Source organism: Mesocricetus auratus, unplaced genomic scaffold (assembly GCF_017639785.1).
Source record: "Mesocricetus auratus isolate SY011 unplaced genomic scaffold, BCM_Maur_2.0 Super-Scaffold_100014, whole genome shotgun sequence".
NCBI classification, from domain to species: Eukaryota; Metazoa; Chordata; class Mammalia; order Rodentia; family Cricetidae; genus Mesocricetus; species Mesocricetus auratus.
The window spans coordinates 73,745,661-73,773,168 of NW_024429197.1; the positions used below are offsets into that span (position 1 = coordinate 73,745,661).

The following is a 27,508-nucleotide window of genomic DNA, read 5'->3' on the forward strand; positions in this document are numbered from 1 at the left end:
TACCCCAACGACACCTTCCTGCACAGGAGGAGAGTGCCGTCCAGCGCTCAGAGAGTGGGCTCTGACTTTGGCATCGAGCACACTGGTAGCTTCTAGGCCTGTGTGTACATGTATGAACGTGAGTGTTTGTGTCTTTTGAGCATGTCTATGTGGGTGTGTGTGTGCATGTGCATGTGTGTGTACTCGTGTCTCTAGGCATGTGGGCATGTGGTCATGCATACACTCTGGGACTCACTTACCGGCTGGCCTTTGGATCCTGGCTCCCCCTGATTCCCTGGAAGCCCTGTTCCACCTTCTGTCCCTCGCTTTCCAGGGGGACCCAGTTGCCCGGGTAACCCACTTTCACCCTTAAAGAAACACATCAAAATCACCTGTCAAGGGGAAACATGGTCCCAAGACGAGTGGAGGGGGAGTCTAAGAGCGGAGAGCGGTGATTTCACTAGGTCTTGGGATGGCGGAGGGCGGGGTGGGACAAGTTCACTCCCAGCAGAGGTCTCCTTCGTGACTCTGGCTTTCTCTCTGCTGTCCATCAAGTCTCTCTCCTGGCAGTCCTGGTGCCGTCTGCCCGACCCCCCAGCAAGCCATGCAGGCTTCATCGCCAAACTTGTCCCCACCCCTACCTCTCTAGCCAAATACAGACTTAGGGAAGGCAAACACCATGTCTTCATTTACATATTGCCTTTAGGGCGTGGTCCTAAGCTAGACACAGAAGCAGCTCAAGGAAGGACCCTTTCTAAGAGGGCTCCAGAGAATCCCAGAGGCAAGCAACCTGTTGTCTCACAAAGACCCACGAGAGGGCGCCCGTGGACAGCTCAACCAATGTGGAAGGCTTGTACCATTCAGTAGGGGGCAGTATTTATAGTCACTTGGATAAACTATCTTTTAAACATGGGTCAACATGAGGGCAGGGATCCCCCCAAAAAAGTCCACAACAAGGGTTCCGTGCACACATGGGCCTGAGGACAGGGATGCTCTAAGAGTCAGTGTCACTACAGTCAGGACTAGGGCGGAAAAGACAGATTGATAAAGAGCTGACCTTGAATCCCGGAGGCCCCTGTGCTCCAGGCAAACCAGCCACACCTGGGTTTCCTCTTCTCCCAGCAGGACCCACGGGGCCAGGGGTCCCATCGTCTCCCTGCTGTCCCTGTAAAGAAGCCAGGTGGGAGGAAGTTTGCTGTCTGGGATCCAGCGAGTTGTAGGAGGAAGGAGGTCGCACTTGCCAGGGAGTAGGACCTTATGGTCCAGCCACCCAGGTGCTAGCAGCAAGGAGAGAATTCCAAAGGATGAAAGGCCATCTACTGATACACCACCCACTTTCCCAGCCTCAGGCCATGTGTGTCCCACGGCCTGTATGTCCTGCTTACCTGATACCCCTGCTTACCTGATACCCCGGTCGGCCATCCCTGCCAGGAGTCCCGTCAGGTCCATCCATGCCCTCAGGGCCCTGTCTCCCTACCACGCCCCGGGGCCCTGGCAGCCCCTGCAGTCCCTGGAGGGACAGAAGAAGCTGGTCAAACTTCTCAGGAGGACATAGAAACTGGTGGTGACAGAGGAGATGTGGCCACTCACCTGAGTCCCCCTCCGGCCGGATGCCCCAGCCTTGCCAGGCTTTCCCTTCGGGCCCTAAGAAAGCAGAAACAAGAGCTAGACATTAGCAGGGCCTGGGGGGCCTGGGAGCAGACCCTGGAAAGAGGACAATAGGCCCTGTGAATGAGAGTGACCTGCCAGAGAGCCACGGGCCTGGAAGCTCAGGGCTGTGGTCACCCCTGGAGTCACTCAGGGCTATCCCTGCTGCTCTGGGCCCTGACTCCCATGCTGCCAGGACATTTCATAGGCACATCTATGTTCAGACCTGGTGCCTAGAGTCGGTCTTGAGTACAGATGTCCTTAAGAGTGTGGGCCCAGGGGACATAGTGAGGAGGGTCTTTATCAGACCTGGAGGAGGGAACTACAGGGTCTGGGGTCCACAGCAAGGAGTCACTCCACTGTGACCATCTTGTCCCTCTACGTTTCCCCTCCCTCCTTCATCCCTCCTCCCCGTTCTCCCTCCTTCAGTAGAGCCTGGCAGAGATGGGAGCTGAGTTCCCGGCTACACTAACGTCCACCCAGGAGCCGAGCCCTCGTTCCACGAGATAGCTGTGGAACCTGTGGAGGACGGTACTTCCCGGCCCCGCCTTGCTGGCTGTGTGGTCCTAGCACAGTCCGTGCCTCAGACTCCAGGGCTCAGCCCCCCATGCCCCAGACTCCAGGGCTCAGCCCCCCATGCCCCACACTCCAGGGCTCAGCCCCCCCATGCCCCACACTCCAGGGCTCAGCCCCCCCATGCCCCACACTCCAGGGCTCAGCCCCCCATGCCCCAGACTCCAGGGCTCAGCCCCCCATGCCCCACACTCCAGGGCTCAGCCCCCCCCACTGCACCCCGCCTCTCTCACCTCTTCCCCTTTTGATCCTTTAGGCCCTGGCTGCCCCCGGGGTCCTGGATGCCCCTGCAAACCAAGGTGAGATGATACAAGGTAGCCCCAGGCCTCTCTCCTGGGGAGGGTGGGTGGGGTGGGGAGGGGCTTGGGGATGTAGGCTCTTGGGGAGCCCCAGGGTCAGGGCATAAAATGCATCAGAAAGGGGCTGCCTCCTCGTGTCCTCCCACAGGGCAGATCTCTTTAAGTTTTTACAAGGCTCCGTTCTGTCATTTCTGATGTTCCACCCCGCTTACAGAGAGAAGATACAGGACTTACAGGCTGGCCCTGCTGGCCCGGCTTTCCACGGAGGCCTTGAACTCCCTCTTGACCCTGGAAGTCAAGAAGAGACAGGTGAGGCCCTTCAGAAATGGCCAGGGACCGCCGCTCTCCCTGGCAGCATCACTGGCCCTCCCTAAGTTCTAGCTTTCTCGGCTGCTGAGCAGGTGGAACAGCAGGTGGCCAGCTTGCGTGGAGGGAGGAGTAATGTTTGCTTCTGCTAGGAAGGCTGTTACAAGACACAAACGGGGAAACTGAGCCAGCCTTCCACCCCTCACTCACCAGGAGAAGTGACCACTCAAGACCATGCTGGAAGGAAACTCAGCCACTCTGCTGGCTGCGTGGATGGTTCATGTCCCTGGTCTCACCCTCCTGTCCCTCAGCAGAGGTCAGGCCTTTCCTCCACGGTATTAACCTGGCTCATAAAGGGTGCTCTCTGCCCCTTACGGCCGGTGGAGAACGAGGGTGGGGGCAGGGCCTGTGTCCAGGGCAGACTGTCATCCCCTTTCCCACCATCCCTACCCTCCCAAAGGTAGAGCTCTGATGCTTACAGGGTATCCAGGGTCACCTGGCTCCCCACGGTCTCCTCGATCGCCCACAGGACCCTGAATGACAAAGACAATGGATAAGCATGAGCCCCAGTCTGGGGACTCTCAGCAGCCTGTGCCTGGTTTCGTTGAGACCTCAGAGGAACAGAAAGGGAACTTACCCGATCTCCAGGTGGCCCAGGGGGCCCCTCAGCATTGCCATCCTCGCCCTGCTCCCCCTGTGGACACCACAGAACCAGCATTAGGCAAGGACCCCTCTGGGAGTTAGTGAGCTGCAGGCTGGAAGGCGCCTTCCTCAGGGATGAAGGCCAGCCTCCGTAGGCAGGCAGACTAGGAGACCAGCGGTCAAAATTGCCATTGTAGGTAATAGTGGTGACAGTGTCCATATGCCACATGGATGCCTAGGACAGGCTGAAAGAGGAGCAGAGACTAGAGTGGAGACCTTGGGCCGAGGCAGGCCAGCCCGGGCCCTGGTCCAGCTGTGGGATAGCTCTTGTCAGCCACACAGACGGCTGACACCCAGCTGCACAGCTCAGTAGGCACTCTGGGGCTCAGACTCCAGCCCCAGGAAACTGGTGTCACCCCTCCTGGGAACCCCTCTGGACTCCAGTCAGGGCGCTCTGAGCCCCCCACTGCACACATGAGGGGCAGGGCAGGAAGAGGGAGCTGGTCAGAACTGGAGTGTGGCCTGGCCAGTGTGAATGTTGGTCTTCTACCCTCAGCTGGGGCGCTGGGGCCCTCCAGGCAGCAGTTAAAGGCAAGTGAGACCCAGCCAGGCACCTAGAACAAACTGTCCTCACAGACGTGGGTTCCATTCCTGCCCATGACCTTGTGATGGGCAGGGGCCCAGACGTCTTCAGTGGGCACCAGGGCTTACCAGATTGTCTTTGGTTAAGCATGCGTAGTTCATTTCATGTATTGTTTTATAGATTCTGCAGCAATCCTGTGATACTTCCCTCAGCCCCACTTTACAGAATACGAGAACGAGGCCCATGAAGAGAACCATCTTAGTCAGGGCCAATCAGGAATCAAGGGCCAAGACACACCATGCCACCAACCTGGCATTTAAACTTGAGTGGAGTACTCCACATGGCCTCGTCCCCTCCATCTGGCCACCTGTACAGACAAGGACACTATCTACCAGTGCAGACTGGTTCATACTCTGGGTCTAGTGCTAGCTAGGGGCGTGGGCTCAGCAGCACCCTCCTACCCCTATGCTCCAAGAGGCTGGGTGTCCACCTGTTCTGGGGAAATCCTTGGGAAAGAGCAGGGCTTCCACACATCTCCCTCGCAACCCATTCCCCGTCCCAGCACCAGCCAGTCTGTGATTGGCTGTTCATTACCGGACGGCCGTGAGCCACAGAACAAGATTCCCATCAACAGTGAGCTATGCAGATGAACACTCCCACAGCACCATGTGTCACCCAGAGATGTCATAGTCCTCTACTGTATGCCAATACATGTCATGGGGACCACCTGTGATCCTGAGTGGTGGCCCTGGGGGCTCTGTCTCCACCAGGCCCCAGGGTTTGTGTTTACTCTCTGCGTCATCCCTGGGGGCCTTATGATGACTGGGAGAGCCCAGGGCTTGAGTGTGCTCCCTCCCAGCCTCTCCGGGACCGTGCCAGGGCCTGCCTGGACCACTGTATTTGCAGATTGTACTTATCCAGGCAGGAAGGAGGGGCCCACGATAGCATGCCAAGCCAGTGTGACTCACCACAGCGGGACTTAGTTAGTGGGGAGCTGAGTCGGCAAAAGAGACGAGGGTTGGAGAGGCCAGGGACAAGGAGGCAGAGGCAGAGCCTGCTAGGAAGCGGTCCAGCCGCGGGGAGGGAGGGGGGAAAGGAAGATGGAGAACCCAGATTCCTGACTCCAGGTCCAATGCGCATCCCTGGAGACATGTCCCAGGGGCCATTCCTTACACCTCCCGGCCTCATGTGCTCTTTTCTGTGAACATGCTCATGACAAACCAAGATTTCCCTCTGGAAGTTTCTCATCTCCAGAGCCCCAATGGGAGGGCACTCATCCCCGGGCCCTCGCCCTCCTCCTGAGCCTTCCTCTTCAGTGTCCCTCCCCGCTCAGGCTGAGTGAGCTCCTTGTGTGCAGTTTCAACGCTACTGTTCATAAGCATGAGGGAATAACAGAGACTTGGTCGTGACGCCCTGTTCATTCCTGCCGGGTGACCCTGAAGCCATGAGCGCAGGGATGCCATGTCCCGCTCCCTGCTACTCCAAGCCCAAAGCCCCAGAGCTGCTCTCCACAGGAGCTACTGCTCTAATATGCAGCACCTACCTTCTCGCCTTTGGGTCCAGGAGGCCCAAGAGGTCCCGTGATGCCTTTGTGTCCCTGCAGGCAAATAAAATGGAGAGAACTGAAGAAGGCTTGAGGATACAGGAGGGGAAACCGGCAAAGGACAGGGACTCAGTGATGGGGACAGCATTACAAACGGGGCACCACCCCTGCCTGGCTCTCCAGATACTCCTGTTGGTTCCAGACATACTTCTAACCCTGTGCCGACCTGGGGAGTAGGGCCCCGCCATGGTGCCCCGGGGCAGTCAGGGGTCAGAGGCAGGGGACCGCTACCTTGGCAGAGTGGTGGCAAGAGGCCATCTGGTAATTGCAGACGGCTCTGTGTTGCACCCCCTTGCATGTCCTCCTCCCGTTTCTTTTGTTCCTGCTGTGTCTCCTGAGTTCCCTGGGTCTGGCAAGGGCCACCGAGGCTGGCCAAGAGCACGAAGCTGCCAGGCCTGGCCTGCTTGTGTGTTCTCTGACTCTGAGCCCCATTCCTTTCTAACCAAGCCTCTTCTCTCTGAGCCCTCGTCTCCTGTATGCGTGTGGAGGATCTGGGAGCACAACGGTCCCTCTTTAGAGGACAAACGATGCTGGGATATGTATGGAGCACCCACTGTCTGTGGGGTGATGGGGGATATTCTCCTGTATGCTGTGAATATATGCTTCTCTTATTGGTTGAAGAATAAATACTGATTGGTCATCAGCTAGGCAGGAAGTACAGATGGGGCTACCAGACTAAGAGAATTCCAGGAAAGGAAAAAGGCAGAGAAACAGTTGACAGGGAGACGTCATGTAGCTACTGGGAGGAAAGGATGCTGAGAAATCTCCAGAGTCAAGACAACATGGAGATACATAGAGTAATAGAAATGGGTTAATACTTAAGAGAGAGCTAGCCAGTAAGAAGCCTGAGCCATTGGTTAGACAGTTCATAGCTAATGTAGGTCTCGGTGTGTTTATTTGGGACTAAAGGGCTGCGGGACCAGGCGGGACAGTAACCTCTGTCCACAGCTGGGAGGACTTGGGTCCTAGGGTGGCACTGGCACTCTCTCTGCCCTATCACTGCAGTCCTACCCTTACCCCACCCTAATGCATGGGTCCAGGAGTCCCCTGAGACTATGAGACCTGGCTCTCCTCCCCTGGTGGGAAGGATGCCCAGGATGCAAGGACAGGGCTCCAGAGGGTGGGAAGGAGATTTCCTAAATGGGTGTCACTTACATTATAACCAGCCAATCCTGGATCTCCTTGAGCTCCCATACGTCCTGGAGCACCCTAGAGAGGAAAAGACCCTAGTCGGTATGCAGTATGGCTCCCGCAGCAGGGACATGGTGGTGACTCCCTCCCCTGACAAGCAACTCGGCTCAGCAGCCTGGCCCATACAATGATGTCTTGAAGCAAAGAGGACAAGATAGAAGGCAAGAGGACCTCTTTTCCAGACCTCTAATGACTTAACCCTTCCTTCTCTGTGCTCCTATGGTTTATTAAGATGTAGGCACACATTTTCCAGAACCTTCACAGGCCCCTGAGCTAAGCCACTGTTAGTGCTCAAACTTCTGAGACTTGCAGTTAATGAGTATTATTAAGGGGTCTTTGCCCACACTGCTTCCCCCATCCACAGCTCCCCGCGCTTGCACTGCCTGAGTCTGGACTCCAGGGGTGAAGTTCTGTCTAATGGGTGCTACTGTGTATCTCCCCATCTTTTACCCGTGACATCACGTGTGTGGCAGGAAACCACCACCGCGAAAGCTTTCACACCACGTAAACACCATTTGCCCAGAGATGCCCCAACCTCCTCTGCCCCCTGTCACCTCAGCTATCATACTCTTTGGCTTTGGCTCAGGACGGTCTAGCAGGGCCCCGAGACTCTCTTCCAGCCATTCAAGGACCTGCAGCACCTCACCCTGTCTGTAGTCAGGGATCTGGCTCCTTCCTCACCCCTTAGCAGAGATTTTTTTCCAACCAGTGTCCATAGAGAGCAGCAGGGGCTCCCTACAGCCTGCAGTTTGTGAGGTGCGTTTTGCCTGCCATGCTTGTGTGTACTCAGGAGCTGTAGCTTCGGGCCATTCTCAAAGGGATCTGGGGTAGGAGGGGGCTGCGGGACAGGAAAGCTGGGGTTCACAAGAGTGGGGTGGGTGACTCTTATAGGGAAGACCTCCCAGTTCTTGTTTCCTCCTCTAAGCCCAGATCCTCACCATTGGTCCTAGGGTGCCCCGGGATCCTTTAGGACCTGGGGTGCCAGGAGGACCAGGATCTCCGGGGAGGCCCATCTCCCCCAGCTGTCCTTGGTAGCCCTTGGCACCCTGCGGAGAGACAAAGAGAGAGAGGAGCTGCCTGTGGCTGCTGGCCCTGGAAGGTAGGTGGGCGGGCTGTGACCCTGAAGGTAGGGGACCTACCTTAGCTCCCGTCCGGCCCTTCTCACCCTGCCTGCCGGGCTTTCCTTCGGGACCCTGAGGGGACACAGCAGCAAGAGCAGGAGAGAGTTGAGGACTGAGGGAAGGAGGGCAGCCCTGAGAAGCGTCATGACTGGGAGTTCAACGCCTGGTCCCATGTCACTCAGTCCCTATGTAGCCATGAGGATAACCTAACTTCCTGATTGGTGTCCTGGGCTGTGTCACAGACACAGAATTTCAGGTGGTCCCACAGAGCTTAAGGATTCAACTTGGTGACTTGGCACTTTCACAACAGTGTCAGCCACAGCGGGCGTTTCCAAGGGCGAGGATCTCCTGCCACCTCCACCACTGACCCAGTTATCTGAAGCACAGAGAACGGCTGTCTGTACTGAGTCCTCCACAGAGACTCCTTTACAGACAATCTCCCGTTTCCTGGAGGAGGGCTGGCCCAGGCCCCATTGGTGCACAGCTGGCTCTGACACAGTCACCAAATGGTTTTGTCCACACCCCAGCCACTGCTGTAGGATTCCCGGGGGGGGGGTCTCCTCACAGTGGACATCATGCTGGGACACTGATGTCCTCCCCTCCCAGGTACCCAGGCTGTTCCCTCTGTGGGTCAAACGTGCAGTTTTTTGAAGTCTAGGCCCAGATCAAGTGTTCCCAGGGAGACTTACATCTGAGTTGGGGTATTTGTGAACAAGTCTGCAAAACTTAGTACAGGGAAGTTTTACTCTATTTTATCACATTACTATTTATTTATGTTTTGTGTGTGGCAGGGAACACATGTCACAGGATGTGTTTGAGGTCAACGGACAACCTGTGGTAGTCACCTGTCTTCTTTTACCATGGTTCCAGGGACTGTACTCAGGCTGTCAGGCTTGGCAGCAAGCCCCTCTACCTGCTGAGCCACCTCACTGGGCCCTGTTGGTGCTATCTAAACATTGATACTATGTGGAAAGACTATTTCCCATCTACCAGGCTGAGGAAATGTCACTTCCATTCATTGCTCGTGCTCATTTCTCCCTTCAAATTGCTCCCTGGAGGACTTTAAGTTATACGTGTGGCTCTTCTGTTTCTACCTGAGCAATGCTACTGTGCCGATAACAAAATCCCCATCCCTGTGACCCTTTCCTCAGCTTCTTCAGCGTTGTGTCCTGCCTCGGTATGAATCTCGGAACCGGTACGGTGGCAGGGGGATGGGACCAGGCCTCTGTGGGGACAGGGGGCCCTGTTTAAAGGGGCCCCTCCAGCTGTGAGTAGCCCGTGGTGGAACCCTGAGATCATGAGAGTACCTGGGTCCTGTCGCAGATAGGCAGAAATCACCTATTGTTGGGGACACAGCTACAGTGTGTTTCTAGGCAGCTTGGCCATTGTGCAACACAAGGCACTTATATAGAAACTAAGAGAGCATCACCAGTCTGTACAGTCTTATGCGATCTCTAGTGTATGCTCAGTCCCTCGAGGATGAGGTACGTCACATTTCTAGAAAGGCCCTGGTGGCTTATAAAATGCTATTTTCAAGTAAGCTGCTGTCTCCAGGCCACAGAGCAGGAAGCATTCCGGCCAGAGAAACCCAAATGCAGACTTCGTGTCCACAGCCTGACGAGCTGGTGGGCTGGAGACACCCTGCCAACCTTGGCATCTGAGAACTGTGAGGGCCCACTGAATAGCAATCTCCCACGGTCATCACAGCCACCGCAGCCATGTGACCAGCCACAGCCACCATCAGGAGCTTCTGTGCATTTTTTCCTCCAAACTTTCCTATTTCTGTAAAGGGTTTCCTTGCCCAACGTTTCTCCTCCCCACTCTCTGGTGTGTGTATGTGTACCGTGCATGCATCTGAGCATGTGTGTACCGTGCGTGCTTATGTGAAGGTCAGAGGATGTGTTGTGTCTTCCTCTACTGCTCATAGCCATATTGCCTGGAGACAAGGTGTCTCCCCGGACTAGAAAGTTGTGTTTTGGCTATGCCAACTGGCCATCCTGCTTCCAGGATCAAGATCCCATGGTGCTGAGATCACCAGAACATGCGGCCATGCCCACCTATTCACATGGGTGCTGGAAATTTACACTCAGGTTGTTTGTGGAACACTCAAACTCATACTTAGGGAGCAAACTCTCCACCCACTGGAACATCTCCCTAGCTCCTCGCCTTCTCTCCACAGCTGAGAAAACCAAGGTTGAGACATGGGCAGCAGTTTGCTTGACACGGCACGCTGAAGGAACCCAGCTCCTGCTCAAGCCGGGAACCCAGGGTTGCCCTTTGAGCTCAGGATCTAAGGCTGTGTCTAGGTTGGTTGCTCCCCACTCCGCAGCAGAGCGACACACTCACTGAGAGAATGGCCTTAGGACTTTGGAACTCAAAATAACCCTGGCATCCATCCTTTCCAAATTTTTAACATAGCAAGTCTGAGGCCAGAGAGGGCCAGGGGCGACTACAAAGTCACACAGGGGTTAATGAGGAGAAAGGCCACCACTTTCGTGCTAAGGCCCTTCTCACCCACATCCCCAGGGCCAAGGAGCAGCGGCAAGCGGGTCTGGCAGGCACCCTGCCTACACTCGGGCTGGGTGGTGACCTCATCCCCCTGCTTCTGAGGGCTGTTAGCACTTTGGCTCTATTTTTAGGTAACAAATATTTTCCCACGGCCAGTATGTTGCTGGCTAATCTGAATCCCTCCCAGACTGGACACTTCGATGGCTGAGGAGCCATCAGGGGCAGGCCAGAAGAAACATGGGCTGCTGAGCCCAGGTAACAGTACAAATCTGTCCCTGGTAAGCAGGCAGATGGGGGCGGGCAGTAGGGAAGCATCCAGCTCGTGGAGTTGGGCTAAGGCCTAGGCTGGCTCAGAGCAGACACCTGCAGGCCCGACACTCCGGAGGCTTGTTGTAAGGTGGCCGGATTCCAGGAGTCTGGTAGAACACTGGGCTGGCCACAGAGTCCCGCTCCGTACACACCCTTGGCCATCAGACAAATACCGGAATGCCCTACCCTCCATCTGTCCTTGTCCCAGTAACCTGTTCAGGCTCTGAATCCCAGCGAGGTCACAGCAGAGGGACAGGATGTACATACAGAGGCTTAAACCCTGACTTGCTGTTTCTTACTGTGTGACCTGAGCCACTCTGAGTCCCTCAGCCCTCAGAGCTGCTATCTAATGAAAGAACATTCTGGAAAACACTAGGCATGCTGTCTGCAAACACTGAAACAGCGGAGTTTCTGTCCTCTACCAAGAGCTCAGGGAGATACTCATAGTGTCTGTAGTCAAGACTGAGTAAGGCTCTACCTGGGTGAGGGGCAGAGTTTCTGTCTCCTCGGTCAACTGTGTGTCACCCCTATAGTGTCACAGAAGGAAAGCATGACCCTAAATCACTCAAGGTCCTGGCCTTCTTGGGCACCTAGCCAAGGGTCAGGGATGGCTTTCAAGGCTAGGAACTGTCTTGTGAGGACAGTCAAAGGCACAGGGCTACAAGAAGGATAGGAGGGAAGGGAGAGGGCACTTGACAGAGAGCCTGGCAGCTACGAAGGCCCTGAAGCAGGCCAAGCTTGCCCTAGGAGCTAAGAAAACAGGCGGAGCATGGAGCTGGATGGGATGAGGTTGCAGGGCCACAAGGACCAGTTTTTCCTGAGGGCACAGGAGGCCACAGGAAGGGTGAGCAGGGGAGGGACAGTCCAGAAGACTTCTCAGGAGGCGTGAGCAGGGACTAGCATCCCTCTCTCCCAGAGCCCCATGCTGCTGGCAGCTGCACACTCACCCGGACGCCAACGATGCCTGGGGGCCCAGGGAGCCCCTCTTCTCCTTTCAGCCCCTCCTGGCCCTTCTCGCCACGCTCACCATCAGGCCCTGGGTCACCTTTGTCCCCCTGGGTTGGGGGCAGCAGGAAGACAGAGAACAGCAGAACCCAGGTCATTAAAGCTCTACACTGCAGGTCCCCTGGAAACTGTTAGCCAGTGAGTTGCCCTAGCACTGGAGTCGGCCTCACCAGAGCCTTCCTTGAAGGCCCTCTTTTGGTGTTATCTACAGACGAAGGAACGGAGGCAGAGCTAAGTCAAGCCAGTCAGCTCCAAGTCCCGTCCTTGGGAGTACAGTTACTTGCAGCTGGCACCACGTCCTGGAAAATGGGGGCCCAAGGGAGGAGCTCTTGTGGGTTGGGACGGTGTAGCAAGGACTCCTCGAGACTGAGGGAGGGGGCTGTAAAAGTCTTGTCATATGAAGAGGCCACTTAGGCAGGCTTCAAGAATCCGAGGCACAGGCGTTTGGGGTTCTCCATGAGCACTGGCTTTGCAACAAATGGCCGGCGCATCCCTTGATGGTGTACTCGTTTGCCCTGCCTCTTCCCCAACCTTCCCTGGGCAGAACTGAGCTGCCTGGGTCCCTCCGGGGTGGGTGCGGGCTACGGCTCTGGCAGTGACTGCAGGGCCAAGCAGTGTCCATCGCAAGCCTGTCTCTGAGGGGCTGCCAGGCACGGAGCCTGTGGCATGTTAGTGTTGCCTGGATGTGACTGCTGTAGGTCCTGAGAGGAAGGGGAAACCCCGTGGCGAGGAAGGGGGTGGAGCAAGGACTTGGGGGGCCGAGGAGTAGGCTTAGGAAGGTACAGTGCTGCCTTGCAGTAGTTTATGGGGCACGCTGATAACTACACCAGGGGCTCAGAGCAGCTGTGGGAGGGGGTGGATGGAATGTGGCCTGGCCTGGCCAGGAAGAGAGGTTCAGGATACAGAAGTGATGGCTGGAGCCTGACCTTCGGGGTAATGAGTCTGGCATGAGGAGTTGTAGGTACTTTCCAGCTTGGCCTGGGGGTATTCATGGATGACACATGAGGGAGGACAGCTCCAAGTGAGGAACAGATCATCTTAGAGCAGAGCCGGGCACTGGGATAGCCCACACGGTCCCTTTCCACCGAGCGTCTCAGATTCCAAGCACAGCCTGGCACAGAGACCTGCTGGTGGCGACCCAGCTCTCAAGGACTCCTCTGGCTCCAGGACTGCACTTCTGGCTTTGGCGTTCCGGCTACCTGCTTCCTCATTTGAAGGCCGGTTGCTGCAGGTAGCCAAGCTAGGCCTAGGCCAAAACTAGTGTCCAGCGACTATCCACGGCCTGACTCCCACACAGCTGGAAAGGAGGGTGCTGTGGGGCCCATGAGATGGGCTGTAAGGTCCCCGGAGACTTCTGGAATCCATGGCATCTGCCAAGGCTCAGAAAGCCTTCTGGGTGGCCTGTCTCAGCCCTCCCAGTCCACAGACGGGAGAACTGAGGATGCAAGTGGGGCAGCTAGCCTGCCTAGTCAGAGACGCACAGTCCACGGGGAGCGGCGTTCTGAGCTCGGGGGGGCAGTCTCCCGCACACTCAGGTCACCATCCTTGAACTCAGTAGCGGCAACCCTGGCCAGCTTGATCGAATGAGCCCCCACCCAGGCGGCATACTGCGCACTTCACCCAGCACAGCGCCTGGCAGTGTGTGCCGTGAGCAACTGCCAGCCTGGCCGCTACCAACAGAGATAACTGCGCACGACAGCCCTGTGAAGCGCTACGGCCACCGAAGAAGCAGCTTCCTCCACGAAGGGGATCCATGGACGCGCACCTTAGGGAGCATGCGCACTCCCAGGACCACGCAAGACCAGGAAGGTGCCAGATGTCTGAGTGACCACTCCAGTCCAAGGACAAGGGTGTGGCTGGCCGTGGAAGCCGGAGGCAAGAGTTGTGAAAAGCGGAGGTGGAGGGACCATGAAAAGCCTGGACCTGTTCTCTGTCCCCGGCCATAAAGACGCAGGAGAAGGGACAAGGAGGGTGTGGCCCCAGCCTCAGATGCCTCATTTCTCGGGGGGGTGCTGATGTGTCCAGCTGAGAGGCTGCTGGTGCAGCCTGAGTGAGGTCATTCTCAGCAAGCCCTTCCCGGGTGCCGCGACCGGCACTCCCTGCGCACGCACACAGTGCTTGCACAGCTAGGTCTATTTGGCACCACCGCTGGGTATGGCCAGCACCGGGCCAAGGTCTCTGAACAGATTCCCCCCACAGTTCTAACAGGAGGCCGCAGAGCTGGGACTAGGAGCAAGCAGATAAGTGGACCCCAGGGGGCGCTCTTTCACTTGCAAGGAAAACAGGAGAGCTGGCAAGGCACGGGGGGGGGGTGTCCTCTGGACCCAGGGCAACTGTCGGGAGGGCAGGGCATGAGGCCTAGCTCTGGGGTTGTGAAATTGGGACTCACAGAAGTGGGGGACCTTCTATGAGATCTGCAGAGGGCAGGTGAGAGGGGACCTATGGTGGGGACATCCATTGTAGACGGCAGTCTCTCCTTGGTCACGGTGTAACCCAAACAGCCCAGGGAAAGCCTCACTGGGGAACAGGGCTCAGAAGGAGACAGGAACAGGCCTGGGGCTGAGGGGGGCTACGCCTGCTCATCATCCGCCTGCGGGCAGCTCGTGAAGCCCGCAGCTGCCACGGGGAGCAGCAGTGCCCACCGAAGCACCGCCACACACTGGCTCTTCACTCTCAGCCAGACCCTTGCCCAGTTACTCTCCCGTGAGCCTCAGTTTTCTCTTCTTCAGAGTGGGTGTGCAGTCCAGCAGAGTGAGAGGGGACTTCAGGGGCAGAAAGGCCTTGGTGTGGGTGTTGGATGTGCGGATGGCAGCTGTGCGTTACAGCAAGCCTTTTAACTTCCCTGCGTCTGTTCCCTCGTCTGAAGACTGTCCTCTGCTAGCCTCAGTGGTGGCGACACATACAGGACTCAGCATCGTACCTGGCTCCCCCATGACCAGTTCCTCTTGAGTGGTGGCTTATAGACTTTGACGATGATCAGAACTTTCCAGATCTTTAAAGCGACTTGGAAGGGAAGGGATATCAAAGCCCCATGCTGGACCGGGCTTAGATGACAGAAGCTGGTGTTTTCACGGGAGTAGGGAAAACTCAAGGTGACACTAGGCCAAGCCCCAGGGGAGTTGGCAGTGGGTGGGTTGTTAGAGCAAAGGCAGCCTTGGCTCCGCTGGTCATCCCCACTGTCCTCTACAGAGGAGAGCTGGTCTCTCGGTGCTCTGTGGGGACTAGAGCAAGTATGGAAGACATTCCCAGATCCCAGGTCATACACAACTCACCTTCAGTCCATCGGGCCCCATGGGGCCAAGGTCTCCCTCAAGGCCTGGCTCTCCCTGGTAGGAAAAGACGGGGTGGTGTTACTGGGTAGGGGTACAAGGGGCTTTCCCTCCCCCCAGGCTGGTCAGGGACCCATTGGTTGTCAGGATTTGAACAAGTGGATTTTACAGGGCAGAAGAAGGGCCACAGAGCTTCACAGACCCGGCACCCAGGTTCGTGGGTCAGACTGAAGAAGCCAGTGTGTGTGGTGGGTAAGAACAGCCTCAGCATCACCAGTGTTTGTGTGACCTCATGCAGAATTTTAATCTCGGTAGGAATCTGTTTCTTATCTGGAAAACACGTCTGACACCGAATGGGTGATAGCCACCTGAGACCCCCTTCCGAGAGCTGAAGCAATTGTATCTGGAACTCTATTCTCACATGTGGAATGTAAGTCAGTTTGTGGACTTCTGTGGGCAAGTTTGAGGAAGACACTAAAAATGCCAAGACCCTGTCTAATGCCTCTGCTGGCCCCTCCCAGCTCTAGAAAGGCCCCAATTCTCCAAACAGCTGTCAACCTAAAAGCTAGTGTCTCCTTCTGGCTTTAGAATTCAGAGAGGTCCAGAGGCAGAGTCAGGAGGGGACCCAGGCCAGCAGATGCAAGGACGACAAAGGTAACAAGTGAGAAAATTCTGCTCCTTTTGTACCCGTGGCAGTCATTAACAATCCACCAGAGTGTAAGCTCTATTAGGCAGGCCTTCTGTCACTCGCGTAATGCTCCTAGACTGAGAGACACGCCTGATGCACAGTGGGTGTCAGGGAGTAGTCACCTCCTCTCTAGCTTACTGAGCCTAGATGGGGCGTCAGGACCTTTCTTAACACAGTCTTCTAAACAGACTCAATGGACACACCTACTTTTTCCAGACGCTAAGCTCCCATATTCTCTTCTGCCCTGGGGCCTTCCCCCCACTCTGCCTTGTTTCTGGCGTCTCTGGAGACTGGGCATGGGGAGTGAGAAGACAAGATTGGAAATGAGGAGATGGGGTGAGGACCGGGTACATTGGATGACAACTGTGCAAACCTCATTCTGGGGCCTTACCTACCCCGCCTGTGAGGTGCCAAGGATACCTGCTTACATGTCCCAGGGGTCCACATTCAGGCAGAGGCACAGAGCACAGGGAGGTAGACATAGGAGTCTCAGGGGGCTTATTAGAACAAGGAAACCTTGTTGGTTTCTTTTGGGAAGGTGACAGCTAACTGTAGAACAGTTTTCGAAGAAAGATACTCAAAGGGAAGCATTTGGAGGTTAAATACTTCTGGAAGCCCCGAGTTAAGCCAAACAAAGCTAATTTCTTGACTGAGGGCCTTCTCAGAGCTTGTAGATGGAGCTCTAAGTGTGTCCAGGACAGTAAGGATACTGTGGTATCCAACACTGTGGCCACAGAGTACTTCCTCTCCACAGTGATGCAGGGTACCCAGGGAGGCCAGCCAGAGCGGCCAGGACTCTGGGGGAATCTGAGAGGCTCTGGGGTTGATCCAAGCCCTTCTCCTGCCCACTGCTCACAAAGGACTGGGAGCTCTAGAAGGAAAATGTGCTTCACTTACCCGCTGCCCAATGAGGCCCTGCTCCCCGGGGGGGCCCAGAGGTCCAAGGTCACCCTAGGAGAAGCCAAACACAATCCATGTGGGTGTGTATAGCCAGCCTCAGCCTTGGCCAGCCCTTCTTATTTCCAGCTTTGACTAGGACTGGAGAAGCTGGGGAAAGTTACTTCTTGAGAATAATAGAGAAATTCTAACACAACAGCCCAAACCCCTGCTCCAAGTACGTACTGGCCGTGGGATTCTCCTCCACGAGGCAGCAGGATCACCTCCATCATTACCCAACATCATCACTACCAGCAACCAAAACATCAAAACTACCATCACCATCGCAGTCAACCTTACAATCACTACCGTCACCCAACCAGCATCGCTATATTACCACCACCATAGTCACCCATCATCACCATAGTCACCATTATCATTGCAGACAGCAGGATCACTACCATCCTCCTCCTCATCACTATGCAACCACGACCATCACTGTCGTCACCACCGTTATGACAATCACAACTAGCGCTATGGTCGCCACCACCATCTCTGTTGTCCTCACCGCATCACCACCATCATCACTGCCATCATCTTAATTACCCCCGCTGCTGTCATTATCATCATCCCCGCATTACCGCTATCACCAAAACCATCACCACCACCAACACAACCTGCACCACCGCCAATGGATCCCCACCACCAGAAACACCACCACCACCACCGTGACTGTATCACCATTGTCACTGCCATCACCGCCACCGGTGCTGGTCATGATGTTCTAAACACATTTTCATCCGAATGAGCCAGACCTTTGCAAAGTCCTGAGGGAACGATGTCATCTGTCAGAAGCTAGCCCCAGTGACATACTCAAGGTCAAAGTGGGCAGCATAAACTAGGGACACCGGGGTTGTAGACGGCTCTGCTGAACACCGTTCTTCCCCTTCCTTGAGATTTGGCAAGAAACTAAATGAGGGGGAAGCCAGAATGCCCATGCCTTGCCCCTGAAAGGCCTCCAAAGAGCCCACCTCATTTGGAGATTTGCTTCCTATGGTGTCTGGACCCTAGGAAGTAGAGCTTGGTGCCCCAGCCCAGCCCTGACTGGAACAAGCCAGTCCCGTGCAGCTTATGTGTGGGTGGCACGCCATATGTAGGCGGCTTTTCTATTGCCTGGGGAAAATGAGGCAGAACTGGGTCAAGGCCAGTAGCTCCAGGCCTGGTTCAGGTCTTTCAGAGAGACAGGACACTGGACCACAGGACAGGAATGACTTGCTTCCAGTCCCATAGTCTCTCGGCAGTGCCCCTGGGCCTGGCTTTTATGCCCTCAGCCAGCCTGCATGGCTTCTGGGCTCAGGTCTGCAGTATAAGCACGGTCCTCCAACCGTGGAAGAGGGTGGCACTGGAGATCCCTAGGGCTGGGCATCAATAGGTGCCTGTGTCCTCACAGGTAACAGGGTCACCTGTGCTGAAGCTCTGATGGGATCAGGGAGACCAGGAGGGGCAATTTCCCAATGGGGGACCAAGACAGGTGCCAGAGAAAACACAGCTGGGCAGGGGACAGCTCAGGGGCTGGGAACTGGTTAGGGACTCTACTGTGGCCACTCCCCAGCCAGGACAGAGACCCATTATCCCAAGCACAAGAAAAGCCTGTTTATCCTACAGGGAGAGGACGGGCTGCCAGATTGGAGCTGGTGTCAACAAGTCATTTTCCCATCTTTCATCTTGTCTCACCTTCATCCCGGAGTCCCCAGGAAGGCCAGGCTCTCCCACTGCACCCGGTGGCCCCTGAAAAACAGGAAGCCTTGCTGGCCCCTTGCCTCAGGCAAGCAAAGGCCCAGAAGGAGCAGGGGATGTGCTCAGGTCACACAGCAGGGAGGGACAGAAGAGGAGTTGGGCAGCAGCTCTGAGTCTTGGCAAAACTGTGGCTTTGGGTGCAGGCTGGCAGAGCCTCACACCACCCAGCAGCCTCTGCTTGCCCACGAGTGCGGTTTACCACACAGGAGCTCTTGGCAGACATACAAGGAAAACCCATGATCCCAGTGAGCTTGTGGGGAAGAAGAGGCCAATGATGGGGTAGGCCTAGGCCTCTCCTGCATTTTCCTGACCCTAGACCCTCAGCAGTCTGGGTCTCTGTTCACGATCCTGTGCCAGGGTGCAGTCTTAAGCAAGGCAGAAGGACGGGAGGACCCCCCAGGAAGGTCCTATATCCCACCCAGTGCTGTGAGGCAGGCTCCCAGCCCCTCACCCTCACCCTGCACGTCGTCTGTAGGGCCTCTGCAGAGTCTGGCCATCTCCAGGCCAGGACAGGGATCAGGCAGCGGGTGGGACTGCTGACCAGGAGGGCTACAAAGGACAAACCAGGGCTTCTTGGCACTCACCTTGGGTCCCATCTCTCCTGGAGGACCAACTGGCCCCTGAGGTCCCTGAGATCCCTGAAGACAGACAGACTGACAGTTAGGAGAAGACACCCTGGGCTCCCCTATGTGGGGAGTTATGGGGAGGCTGGGTCACACGGGCTGGCACAGTATCTGAAAGAGAAGACTCGCACACCACCTCCCCCCATATCTCCAGGGCCTCCTCAGCATCCAACTGTACCCAAGCAGGGCTGCACCCCAGCCCCTCACTACAATGCACAACTTCAGAATTTTTCTCACTAAGCCCTCTCCTCTTCTGCCCTCCCCCACCCACTCCCAACGACCCCTGACCATCCAGGGTTCCAGGGTGCAAAGGCTCTTCTGGGTCTCTAGCTGTCTGGCTCCCTGCAGCCTCCTTGGAGACCTAGCACCTCTGCCTTCCAAACCCATCCCTTGGGACATCCTCTGAAGGACAAGCCGTTGTCATGGCTTTCCTTGTCCTTTCCCTGCCCTTCACACAGCCCTCCCTCCCCTGCCCCCTTCTGCCTTTCGGGGTGCTAAGTGCCCCCTCTATACATTTCTCAGGCCATCTTCACAATCCTGTGGCAAATGCAAGCCAGCTGTCCCTGGTTAGTAATGGATCCAGTGGTCAAGCAAGCCAAGACTCACCCTAGAACTCAGGGCCAAGCTCTGCATCCTTGCAGGCCACGCCTAGCCCTGTCTTTCCCATGCTTCCCCGTCTGTCTACTTAGTCAGCAGTCTCTGCTACAGTCAGACTAAGACAAAACTTCCAGACCAGAGGTACCAGAGAGAGAGAGAGAGAATGGATGCTTACCGGTTCTCCTGGGAGGCCCTTGGCACCTGGAGGACCCGAGGGCCCAGGGATGCCCTGTGGAAAACACAGGTGACCTTTGTCTCTTAGAGCTTCTCCATTAAGCCCATCCCCTTGACCTCAGGCTAGTCCGATGGTATATCCAGGTTCCCATTCCACACTTTTAGCAGAGATGGGGCCTCAGGTTTGTGCATTTCCACGAAGGTCGAAAACTCACGGTACTCTTTCCCTACCTGCCCAAAGTCCCATGTTGAGAATTTCCAGAATGGCTGCTACTTACAGGGAAGCCTCTTGCACCCAAGTGGCCTCGCTCACCAGCTGCGCCCTGGAAGCACAATGGACATCATTAGAGGCATGTGTCACAAATGAAGGACAAAGGACCTGTTATGGGCGGGGCCTCACATACCTGCTGTCCTGGCTGGCCAGGTCTGCCCCGAGGTCCCGCACGGCCCTGTGAGAAGCAGAGCATGTAGGGGTGGCAGGGGCTCATGTGGACACTTTAAGAGAGGAGAGGACCCAAGAGGCCAAATACCTCCTCAACACACTGCCTGTGGGCATACCTAAGATTTGCCAGTCACCACAGAGGGCCTTTCCCACTGAAGGGAAGAGAAGAGAGCATACGTGATGCCCTCAGTGGCCTTCCTTTGCTTTTGTTTGCTATGGGCTACAGGAGGCTGGATAGTGACAGAATGAGTTGCTGGGAACACTCCCTGCATTTTGGGAGTCATTTTGGGACCTCTCTGTTACTTCAAGGGGCCAGGGGTTGGAGGGACAACCCAGGGGAGGTCTGTACCTTCAGGCCCTTGGACCCCTGCTCCCCAGCTGGTCCATCAGGTCCTCGAGGGCCCTGGAAAAGGAAGAGGATTCCAGCACAGTGCACTGGACGGCAGGGGTCTCCCTTGGGCTGTGAACCAGGAGGGTAAGCATGCGGATAGCTTCTGGCTTTCCCTGCTCCTCCCCTTCCACACACAGCCTGAGGTAGGTCATTTCTGCAATAGCTTGGATGGCCCTTCAGAGGCCATAGCCAAGGGAGTCAGCTGGAGACCCTAAATGCAATGGAGGCATGGGTCATTCTATCTAAAGTGTCCTGGGTGGCTGCCACCAGCCAACCTGTTTCGCAGACGTGGAGACTGAAGGCTGAAGCAGAGAAACCTGTGGCCATGTTCCCACAGCCAGGCCTTAGCTTACTGCTGCCTCCTACTGTCTCCCTAACCCATGACCCAGTTCTGGGGAGATGAAGGCCGGCAGGGGTGGGCATCACAGGTCATAGTCAGGGCTGGGCCTGAGAGATGCTCCTGGTTTGGGGGTCTCTGTGTGGCACAAGCTCACACCTCCCTTGGAGTGGAGGCTCAGAGGCCTGAGTCACGCAGCCCGCTGACCGCCCTGCCTGGGATCAAAGCCTTTGTAGGAGAAAGGATGTAACCTAACGTCAGTAGCAGCAGACACAGTCACAGAGAAGGAAATATGGAAGGGGCCTGGTGCGGAAGTGACCTTGCCTGTGGTCAGTAGGTGAGGGAAGAGCCAGAATTGGAACCCAAGCCAACCAGATGCCTGTTAATTCCCCCACTGTGTGTCACCCTTCATCTGGATGGGAGCAAACGGCCCTGTCACAGGAGGTATCAAGCCGGGATCTCTAGGCTTGCCTTCCAGGAAGGCTGTGTATGGAGTGTGACGTTGGAGGGGACAAGGCTAAGCTGCAGAGAAAGAGGAGCCCTAGCTGTATCTGGAGGAAGACTGAGTGGCTACCAGCCGCCTTGGATGTCCAGCTGTTATACAGGATAATGTACCTGGAAGCCTGCTCGGAAGATCCCCCCCCCCCTACCCTCCTTTCTGTGGCAGGCAGGCTAGGGTTTCCATCAGAACCACATCAGAAGACCACCCTGGGGCTGTCCTCCATCAGGGCCAGGTGAGTCTCATCAGAAACACTGCCGCCAGGGGCAGAAGATTCAGTATACCACAGCCTCCTGAGAAAGGGCAACAGGAAACCCAGACTCTGTGGCCACCCTAGGGTCAAAGCCCCTGGGAACCGACTGAGTCTGTATAGCCAGCCAGGCAGCTCTGTGCTGGCCCATTTTACGGAGGGGAAAGCAGAGGCTGAGGAGGGGAAGTCAGCTGTCTGATAACGCAGGGAAAGAGCCTTACTCTGAGAGCTCAGTGTAACAACAGACACTCCACGTCTCAACAGCCCTTCAGTAGGAACTCCCCGCCTGAGCAGATGGGGAGAGCCTCAGAGAGGTAAAGAGACTATAGCCTAAGTCTGTGCAGTCACAAACTGAGGAGGTAAAAGACCCGCCCCACTCATGGTCTAACTGGGTGCTTTCATGGGATGCTTGCTAATGGACCACTCCTGTCTCCAGAGCCTCCAAGTCTACCCTACACGTGGGCAGGAAAGCCTGCATGGCATTGCAGATCTCCCATGTTCATCCCATGGCACCTGTGGGGCAACAGACCCAGAGAGCAAAGAGCCTTCCAAAGGACACAGGCCAAGCCAGGAACACAGGAGGCTTGGCCAGGGCTTGTGTTCCACGGGCACAGTGGGCGCCTCTCTGGGTCCCCATCTCAAGGCCCATCCCGCGGGTTTCAGCTGCTGCCAAACCTCGCAGAGGGTGGCTGCGGCTCTCCCATGCTTCTCCTAGTCCTGAATTCGCTAACAGGAGCCGGCTTTCCTCAAGTGGGATATGTGTGTGTATTGGGGACGGGACAGCTCACTCTCTGGCAGTTCACCCTGCAGCTAGGCCAGCTTTCTGGGGGCAGGGGGCACCCAGAAGCTTTTAGGCCTTGTCTCACTTAAGAGACTCAGAAGGTATGGGACCTGGGAAGGATTCCGGCAGCCAAAGCAAAGGCTGCACAGGACATCTGGTTCAGGGATGTCTTAAACCTAGATACAGCTGAGAGGAGAATGGCATCAGAACCCCGTGGTGACAGGCCTGGGCCGCCTACACCATCTTCTTTCCTCTCCATAAGGAGGCACACGCCCTGCAACCTTCATACCAGAAGATTTACCCCTTATAACTGCAAAGGAGACGAAACTCAGCATGCCAAAGAGGCAGATTCGCGGTTCAAACCTCAGCCAGCTCTACCATTTTCTGGCTGTGCAGCCTGAGGCGACTGTCATAACGCGTCTGTGTTGGCATTTTCTGAGGGAAACAGCACTTCCTGGCAGGGTGATGCTGAGGGTCAAATAAGTTAGCGTATGTAACGACAGAACAAAGCACTGGTGAATCCCCTTGGCTGCCGTATTCAGACCCGCTCTTGTTTTAAACCTCCATGGTTCCCCGCTACCCTTACAGGCTAGCTTTGGGTGTAAGACCCCGTATGTGTGTGTGACTTATGTCTGTGTCACAGGGCCAGGCAGGGCTTAGGCTTGCCCGGCTGTCCCAGGTGTTTGTCTCCAGTGGTGGCTCACACAGTAGGAGTGGTGGCTGAATGAGTGAAGGACGCATGCTGGAGCGTGTTTGTGTGCTCTGGACAGCCAGGTGTGACGCTCAGACCCAGCTGGGAAGATGGCTCGGGCTCAGCTTCCAGCACCGACTCCACGTGTGCCCATCCCCCCCACCAGTGCTGCAGAAACCACTTGGCTCACCCCGAGTGGGCAGGCGACTTACCCGGCGTCCCTTGGCTCCCCTCATGCCTGGCGGGCCTCGAGATCCTGGAGGGCCCTGTGGAGAGGAGAGGGCACTTAGAAGCCCCTTCGGGGCTTGAGAGAAATGGGGTCGGGAAGCCAGCAGCACAGGGTTGAGAAGTGGTCACTCTCACCTCCTGGGAGGAGTTCCTGGAAAGTGACAACCCTGAGCCTGCTACTGCCCTAGGTGTCTCGTGAGAGGTGACAGTGACATGTGCCACAGGCATCTCCTCTAGTCCCCATGTCCTTTCTCTCTTCAGGGGAACTGGAGCTCTGACCCTCATCCCCACCTAAGGCCACAGCCCTGGAGAGGTGCCAACTGCCCCAGGCACTAAGAACCTTGGGGATGGGGGAAGAGGAGTTTTGTTGGGTCAGAGTGGGGACAGAAAGGGGCAGAGGCAAGGGGCAGGACTGAGCTAGGTGCCGTGAGCGTTTCACGCCTGTAATCTAAGCGTTAGAGTGGCTGAGGCAGGAGGACTGCCACAAGGTAAAGACCAGCCTTATTCAGTTTCTTAGACTGTGGTCTGAGACCCCACGTGGGGTTGCAGTGACTCAGAGTGGAGGCTGGGAAAGTAACTGGCAGCCGTCAGAGGTTTCTGAGCGCATAAAACAAACCAAAACTTAATTTCAAATCAAACACATTGTGAGTCAGATGGTTTTGGCTGTGCTCGCCTGTGTTGCATTGTGTGACTTCACTATGGCCTTGGCTGTGACCGCACAACACACACACACTTTGCTGCACATGCCATCACAACACGCACCGCCAGCAAACGCCGCCGCAGTGCCTGGACTCAGATTTGAGATGACTGCCCGTTCTGAACTGCAGTGTTCTTACTGCTTTCTGCCCTCACAGAAATGTAACACTTCAATAAAGGAAAACAAAGGCTTCAAATATTTTCCACCACCATGCTCAGCGCACAAGTATCCAATTAGCATATCTTTAGATTGTATTACAATGTTTGATTTTAAAAATTGCTTTGCTGACTTGAGTTCCATTAAAAAAAATCATTCAGTGAATTTTGGCTTGGAATTAGAATAGCATTTCCAGCAATTTCTGAATGGTTCCAAAGACACTTCTGCCAGTTTTTATTATGTATTTATGCAAAACAGAATTTTCAGCAGTGATGATTAAATTTAAAAACATCTGCCATCAACTCTGGAAAACGAGTGAGGACGCCTGAGGTCCGGCAGTATCAAATACTCAGCCAAGACATAATCCTCCATATAAAAGTTAACGCAAGCTGCCATCTCAGTGGTATGCAAGCTTGCTCCCATACTTAACAAATGGTGAAACGATTCAGATACCAAAGAACTGCTCCAAAGGGAATTTCTGTATGATGTATTATCAGTAGGTATTTGACCTGTAGAGTCATGAGTGGCAAAGGCTTAAGACCCTCTGGACAGACCTAGTCTAAGACAGAGAACCGCCTGTGCCAGCCAGCTGGATTAGGGGCAGCCTCACTCCCTGTGGATCCCAGTGAGAAGCTCCACCTTGCTGCTCCCACTGTCCAAAGGTACAGACACAGCTGCTGTCCTCCAGTCTGCCGCTGGTGCTGGGGCTTGAGGTGAGAGCCAGCGTGCAGCCTGACCCACCAACAGAGCCAGTGGGGGGACCCCAGGCTTGCACAGCAAGAAGGCAGACTTGGCAGGCAGTTAGTAGGGATAGTGACAGCCTGAGTAAGACAGGCTGTTTTCTAGAACGCTCTCTCAGAAGCCATGTGGCACATCCTCCGAGGCCCCGGGAGCTGGGGTCTACATGGATGAGCTAAATTCTTGAGGGATCCAAGGCCAGGGAACAGCACCACCGCAGGACCCAGTTCCGGGCCATTAGCCGTGCGGTCTCAGGCAAGTCATCTCAACTCAGTGAACCTCAGTGTCCTCACCGACAGTAGGACACTAGCAAAGTCCCTCACCCCATAGGACCATATAGGGTCCTCAGCAAGTCCCAGGTCCTACCCACCCATGCCTAGCTATGGGGCTTGGACTGAGCTCAGAGTACAGAGTGAGAACGCTGATGTGACTAGAAAACACTCATCACACACAATTAGCCGGAACGGCACTTCAGTGGCAGATGCCAACACTGTGCCAAGCATTGCGTCTCACCAGTAGCTGGGGCCCTATATGAGGTGCTCAGGCATGACGGCACACAACATGCCAGCTGATTCTCACCACAATGGCAATGGCAGCATGATGCTGGCTGACAGGTGGGGAAACCGAGGCAGGGGAGGCCTCAGGTGTGGAGGTGTACACAGACATGTGTGCATACACATGTGGAAGTCACAGGTCAATTCTGGATTTTTCCTCTAGCACTCCCTGCCTTATTATTTTGAGCCAGGGTCTCTCACTGAATCTGTAGCTTGCCCATTCATCTAGGCTGGCCAGTCAGCAAGCCCCCTGGATCCTCCTGTCTCCAACCCCTGCAACTTGGGAGATGGTAGCACACCTAGCTTTTTACACAGATGCTGAGGGTCCAAACTCAGGTCCTAGTGTTTACACAGTAAGTATTTTACCAAATGGACCATCTCCCCAGGCTTAGGAGAAATACTTTGATGGCAGACCCTAAGCACTCCTGGGCTCAGGCTTCAGCTCGGAACGCAGGATGGAGGCTGGACCGTTGGACTGAAGACCTCCTTCCCACCACAGTTCCAGTTCCAAATCTCTATGTGGCTTTCCCGTCTCACGATGGGGCGGGGAGCACATGACTGTGACCCCAGAGGGTGACTGTGGGGAGGATACAAGCACCTGGTGCTTAGCACATGCTACGGGTAACGGTTACATGTGTGTCTTGCTGACATCTGTGTCCCCAGATCAGTTATTACTCACCGTCTTGACAGAACTGAGTGGCAGCTTAAGAGGAGGACACAACCCAAGCCACTCCTGGGCTTCACATGTCGCCCAGGCTTTCACTCAGCCCACACTGCCCCACCACGACTGTCACAACATGCTCTCGATGTCATATGAACAAAATGTGGGCTCAGGGAAAACTGCAGGACCTGCCTGGGAACCCAGCCAGGTGGAGGAACCTAGGAGCCAGGTGGGGTGTCCACCCAGATCTGAGACTCGGGGTCTGGACTCCATGTGTTTGTGTTTAGGAGACGTGGGAGTTTTATTTACCCGGGATCCAGGCTCTCCAGGGTCCCCAATGCCACCTGGCGTTCCAGGATGGCCCTGCGAAGGAGGAAGGAAAATGAAGAGTCAGCTGAGGAAGGTGTCACATCCCCCTTCAGCCCTGACGCCCAAGGAGAGGAGGTCAAAAGTCACACCTGGCCCGGGATTCAGAGAGCTAGGCATGCCAGGGGTCTGGAGCATGTGGTATGTGAAGGGAACAGGATTGTCACCTGAGGCTATGCCAGGAGAGGGGAGAGGTGGCAGACTTACTCCTTACCATTGACCCCTTGGGTCCAGGTGCGCCTGGGGGTCCCATCACTCCACGGTCTCCCTGTGGTGGAGATAGCAAGGCGCATAGGTCATAGCTGGGGCCCTGGGGCCCTGGAGGCTCTGGGGACAGGGACCCAAAGGGAGGTAGGAACTTGACAGCGGTCTATGGAGTCATTCCCAGCTCACTCACATTATCAGGTAAGCAAGTTTCAGGAAACCCCAGCCTCCCCTGCCAGGGAGGGCAGCATAGGGCGTGTCCCTGGACCAGGATGGCTCTGATGAAGGATGCAATAATTGCATTACTCCTTTGATCCTGGCCCATGTCATGTGACTCTCAATAGGCCTGGAACCCCCTAGGCTGGGCTTGCTGAGGTAGAGACAGTCATAGCTGCCTTTCTTTCTCTCTGTTAATGGGCAACCCCCCCCCATGGCACCCCAGATAATCACACATCACTCAAGTCCTCTAGACCAGTTCAAACAACTGGTGGGGAAGTCAGAGGCAGCAAACAAGGCTATGGCCATCCTTTCTCAGATGCTGCAAGGCCTATTTCCTCTTCAGATAAAAACTAATTAAGCACCCACTGTGTGCTGACACTACTATGTGCCAAGCCCCGAATATGCCATTCATGAGGAGAAGAAACATGTCAATCCCATAATGTAGACACCCAGCATGGCAGGGAGATGATGGGGACCTCTAGAACATACGCATCCTGGAACAGG

General features: G+C 55.6%; 1 protein-coding gene across 7 annotated transcripts in view; it reads right to left on the reverse strand.

The window, feature by feature from the left end:
- The window catches only part of Col27a1 (collagen type XXVII alpha 1 chain), a 116,752-nt gene that overhangs the window by 12,658 nt on the left and 76,586 nt on the right, over positions 1 to 27,508 (reverse strand). For 6 of the 7 annotated variants that reach the window (XR_005881393.1, XM_021230134.2, XM_013117124.3 and 3 more), the window contains exons 26-49: positions 26,796 to 26,849; positions 26,525 to 26,578; positions 23,394 to 23,447; positions 20,582 to 20,635; positions 20,195 to 20,239; positions 20,069 to 20,113; positions 19,792 to 19,845; positions 18,981 to 19,034; positions 18,334 to 18,387; positions 16,621 to 16,674; positions 15,039 to 15,092; positions 11,709 to 11,816; positions 7,963 to 8,016; positions 7,762 to 7,869; positions 6,788 to 6,841; positions 5,573 to 5,626; positions 3,442 to 3,498; positions 3,284 to 3,337; positions 2,733 to 2,786; positions 2,433 to 2,486; positions 1,570 to 1,623; positions 1,382 to 1,489; positions 1,037 to 1,144; positions 240 to 347 (exon numbers count right to left, since the gene is read on the reverse strand). Coding sequence is in view for 6 of the 7 variants with exons in the window: in XM_021230134.2 (XP_021085793.1) it covers positions 240 to 347; positions 1,037 to 1,144; positions 1,382 to 1,489; positions 1,570 to 1,623; positions 2,433 to 2,486; positions 2,733 to 2,786; positions 3,284 to 3,337; positions 3,442 to 3,498; positions 5,573 to 5,626; positions 6,788 to 6,841; positions 7,762 to 7,869; positions 7,963 to 8,016; positions 11,709 to 11,816; positions 15,039 to 15,092; positions 16,621 to 16,674; positions 18,334 to 18,387; positions 18,981 to 19,034; positions 19,792 to 19,845; positions 20,069 to 20,113; positions 20,195 to 20,239; positions 20,582 to 20,635; positions 23,394 to 23,447; positions 26,525 to 26,578; positions 26,796 to 26,849 (1,551 nt within the window). In the remaining variant the exon portion in view is untranslated. The remainder of the gene's footprint in view (positions 1 to 239; positions 348 to 1,036; positions 1,145 to 1,381; positions 1,490 to 1,569; positions 1,624 to 2,432; positions 2,487 to 2,732; positions 2,787 to 3,283; positions 3,338 to 3,441; positions 3,499 to 5,572; positions 5,627 to 6,787; positions 6,842 to 7,761; positions 7,870 to 7,962; positions 8,017 to 11,708; positions 11,817 to 15,038; positions 15,093 to 16,620; positions 16,675 to 18,333; positions 18,388 to 18,980; positions 19,035 to 19,791; positions 19,846 to 20,068; positions 20,114 to 20,194; positions 20,240 to 20,581; positions 20,636 to 23,393; positions 23,448 to 26,524; positions 26,579 to 26,795; positions 26,850 to 27,508) is intronic. The other variant, XM_013117125.3, reaches the window with a different exon arrangement.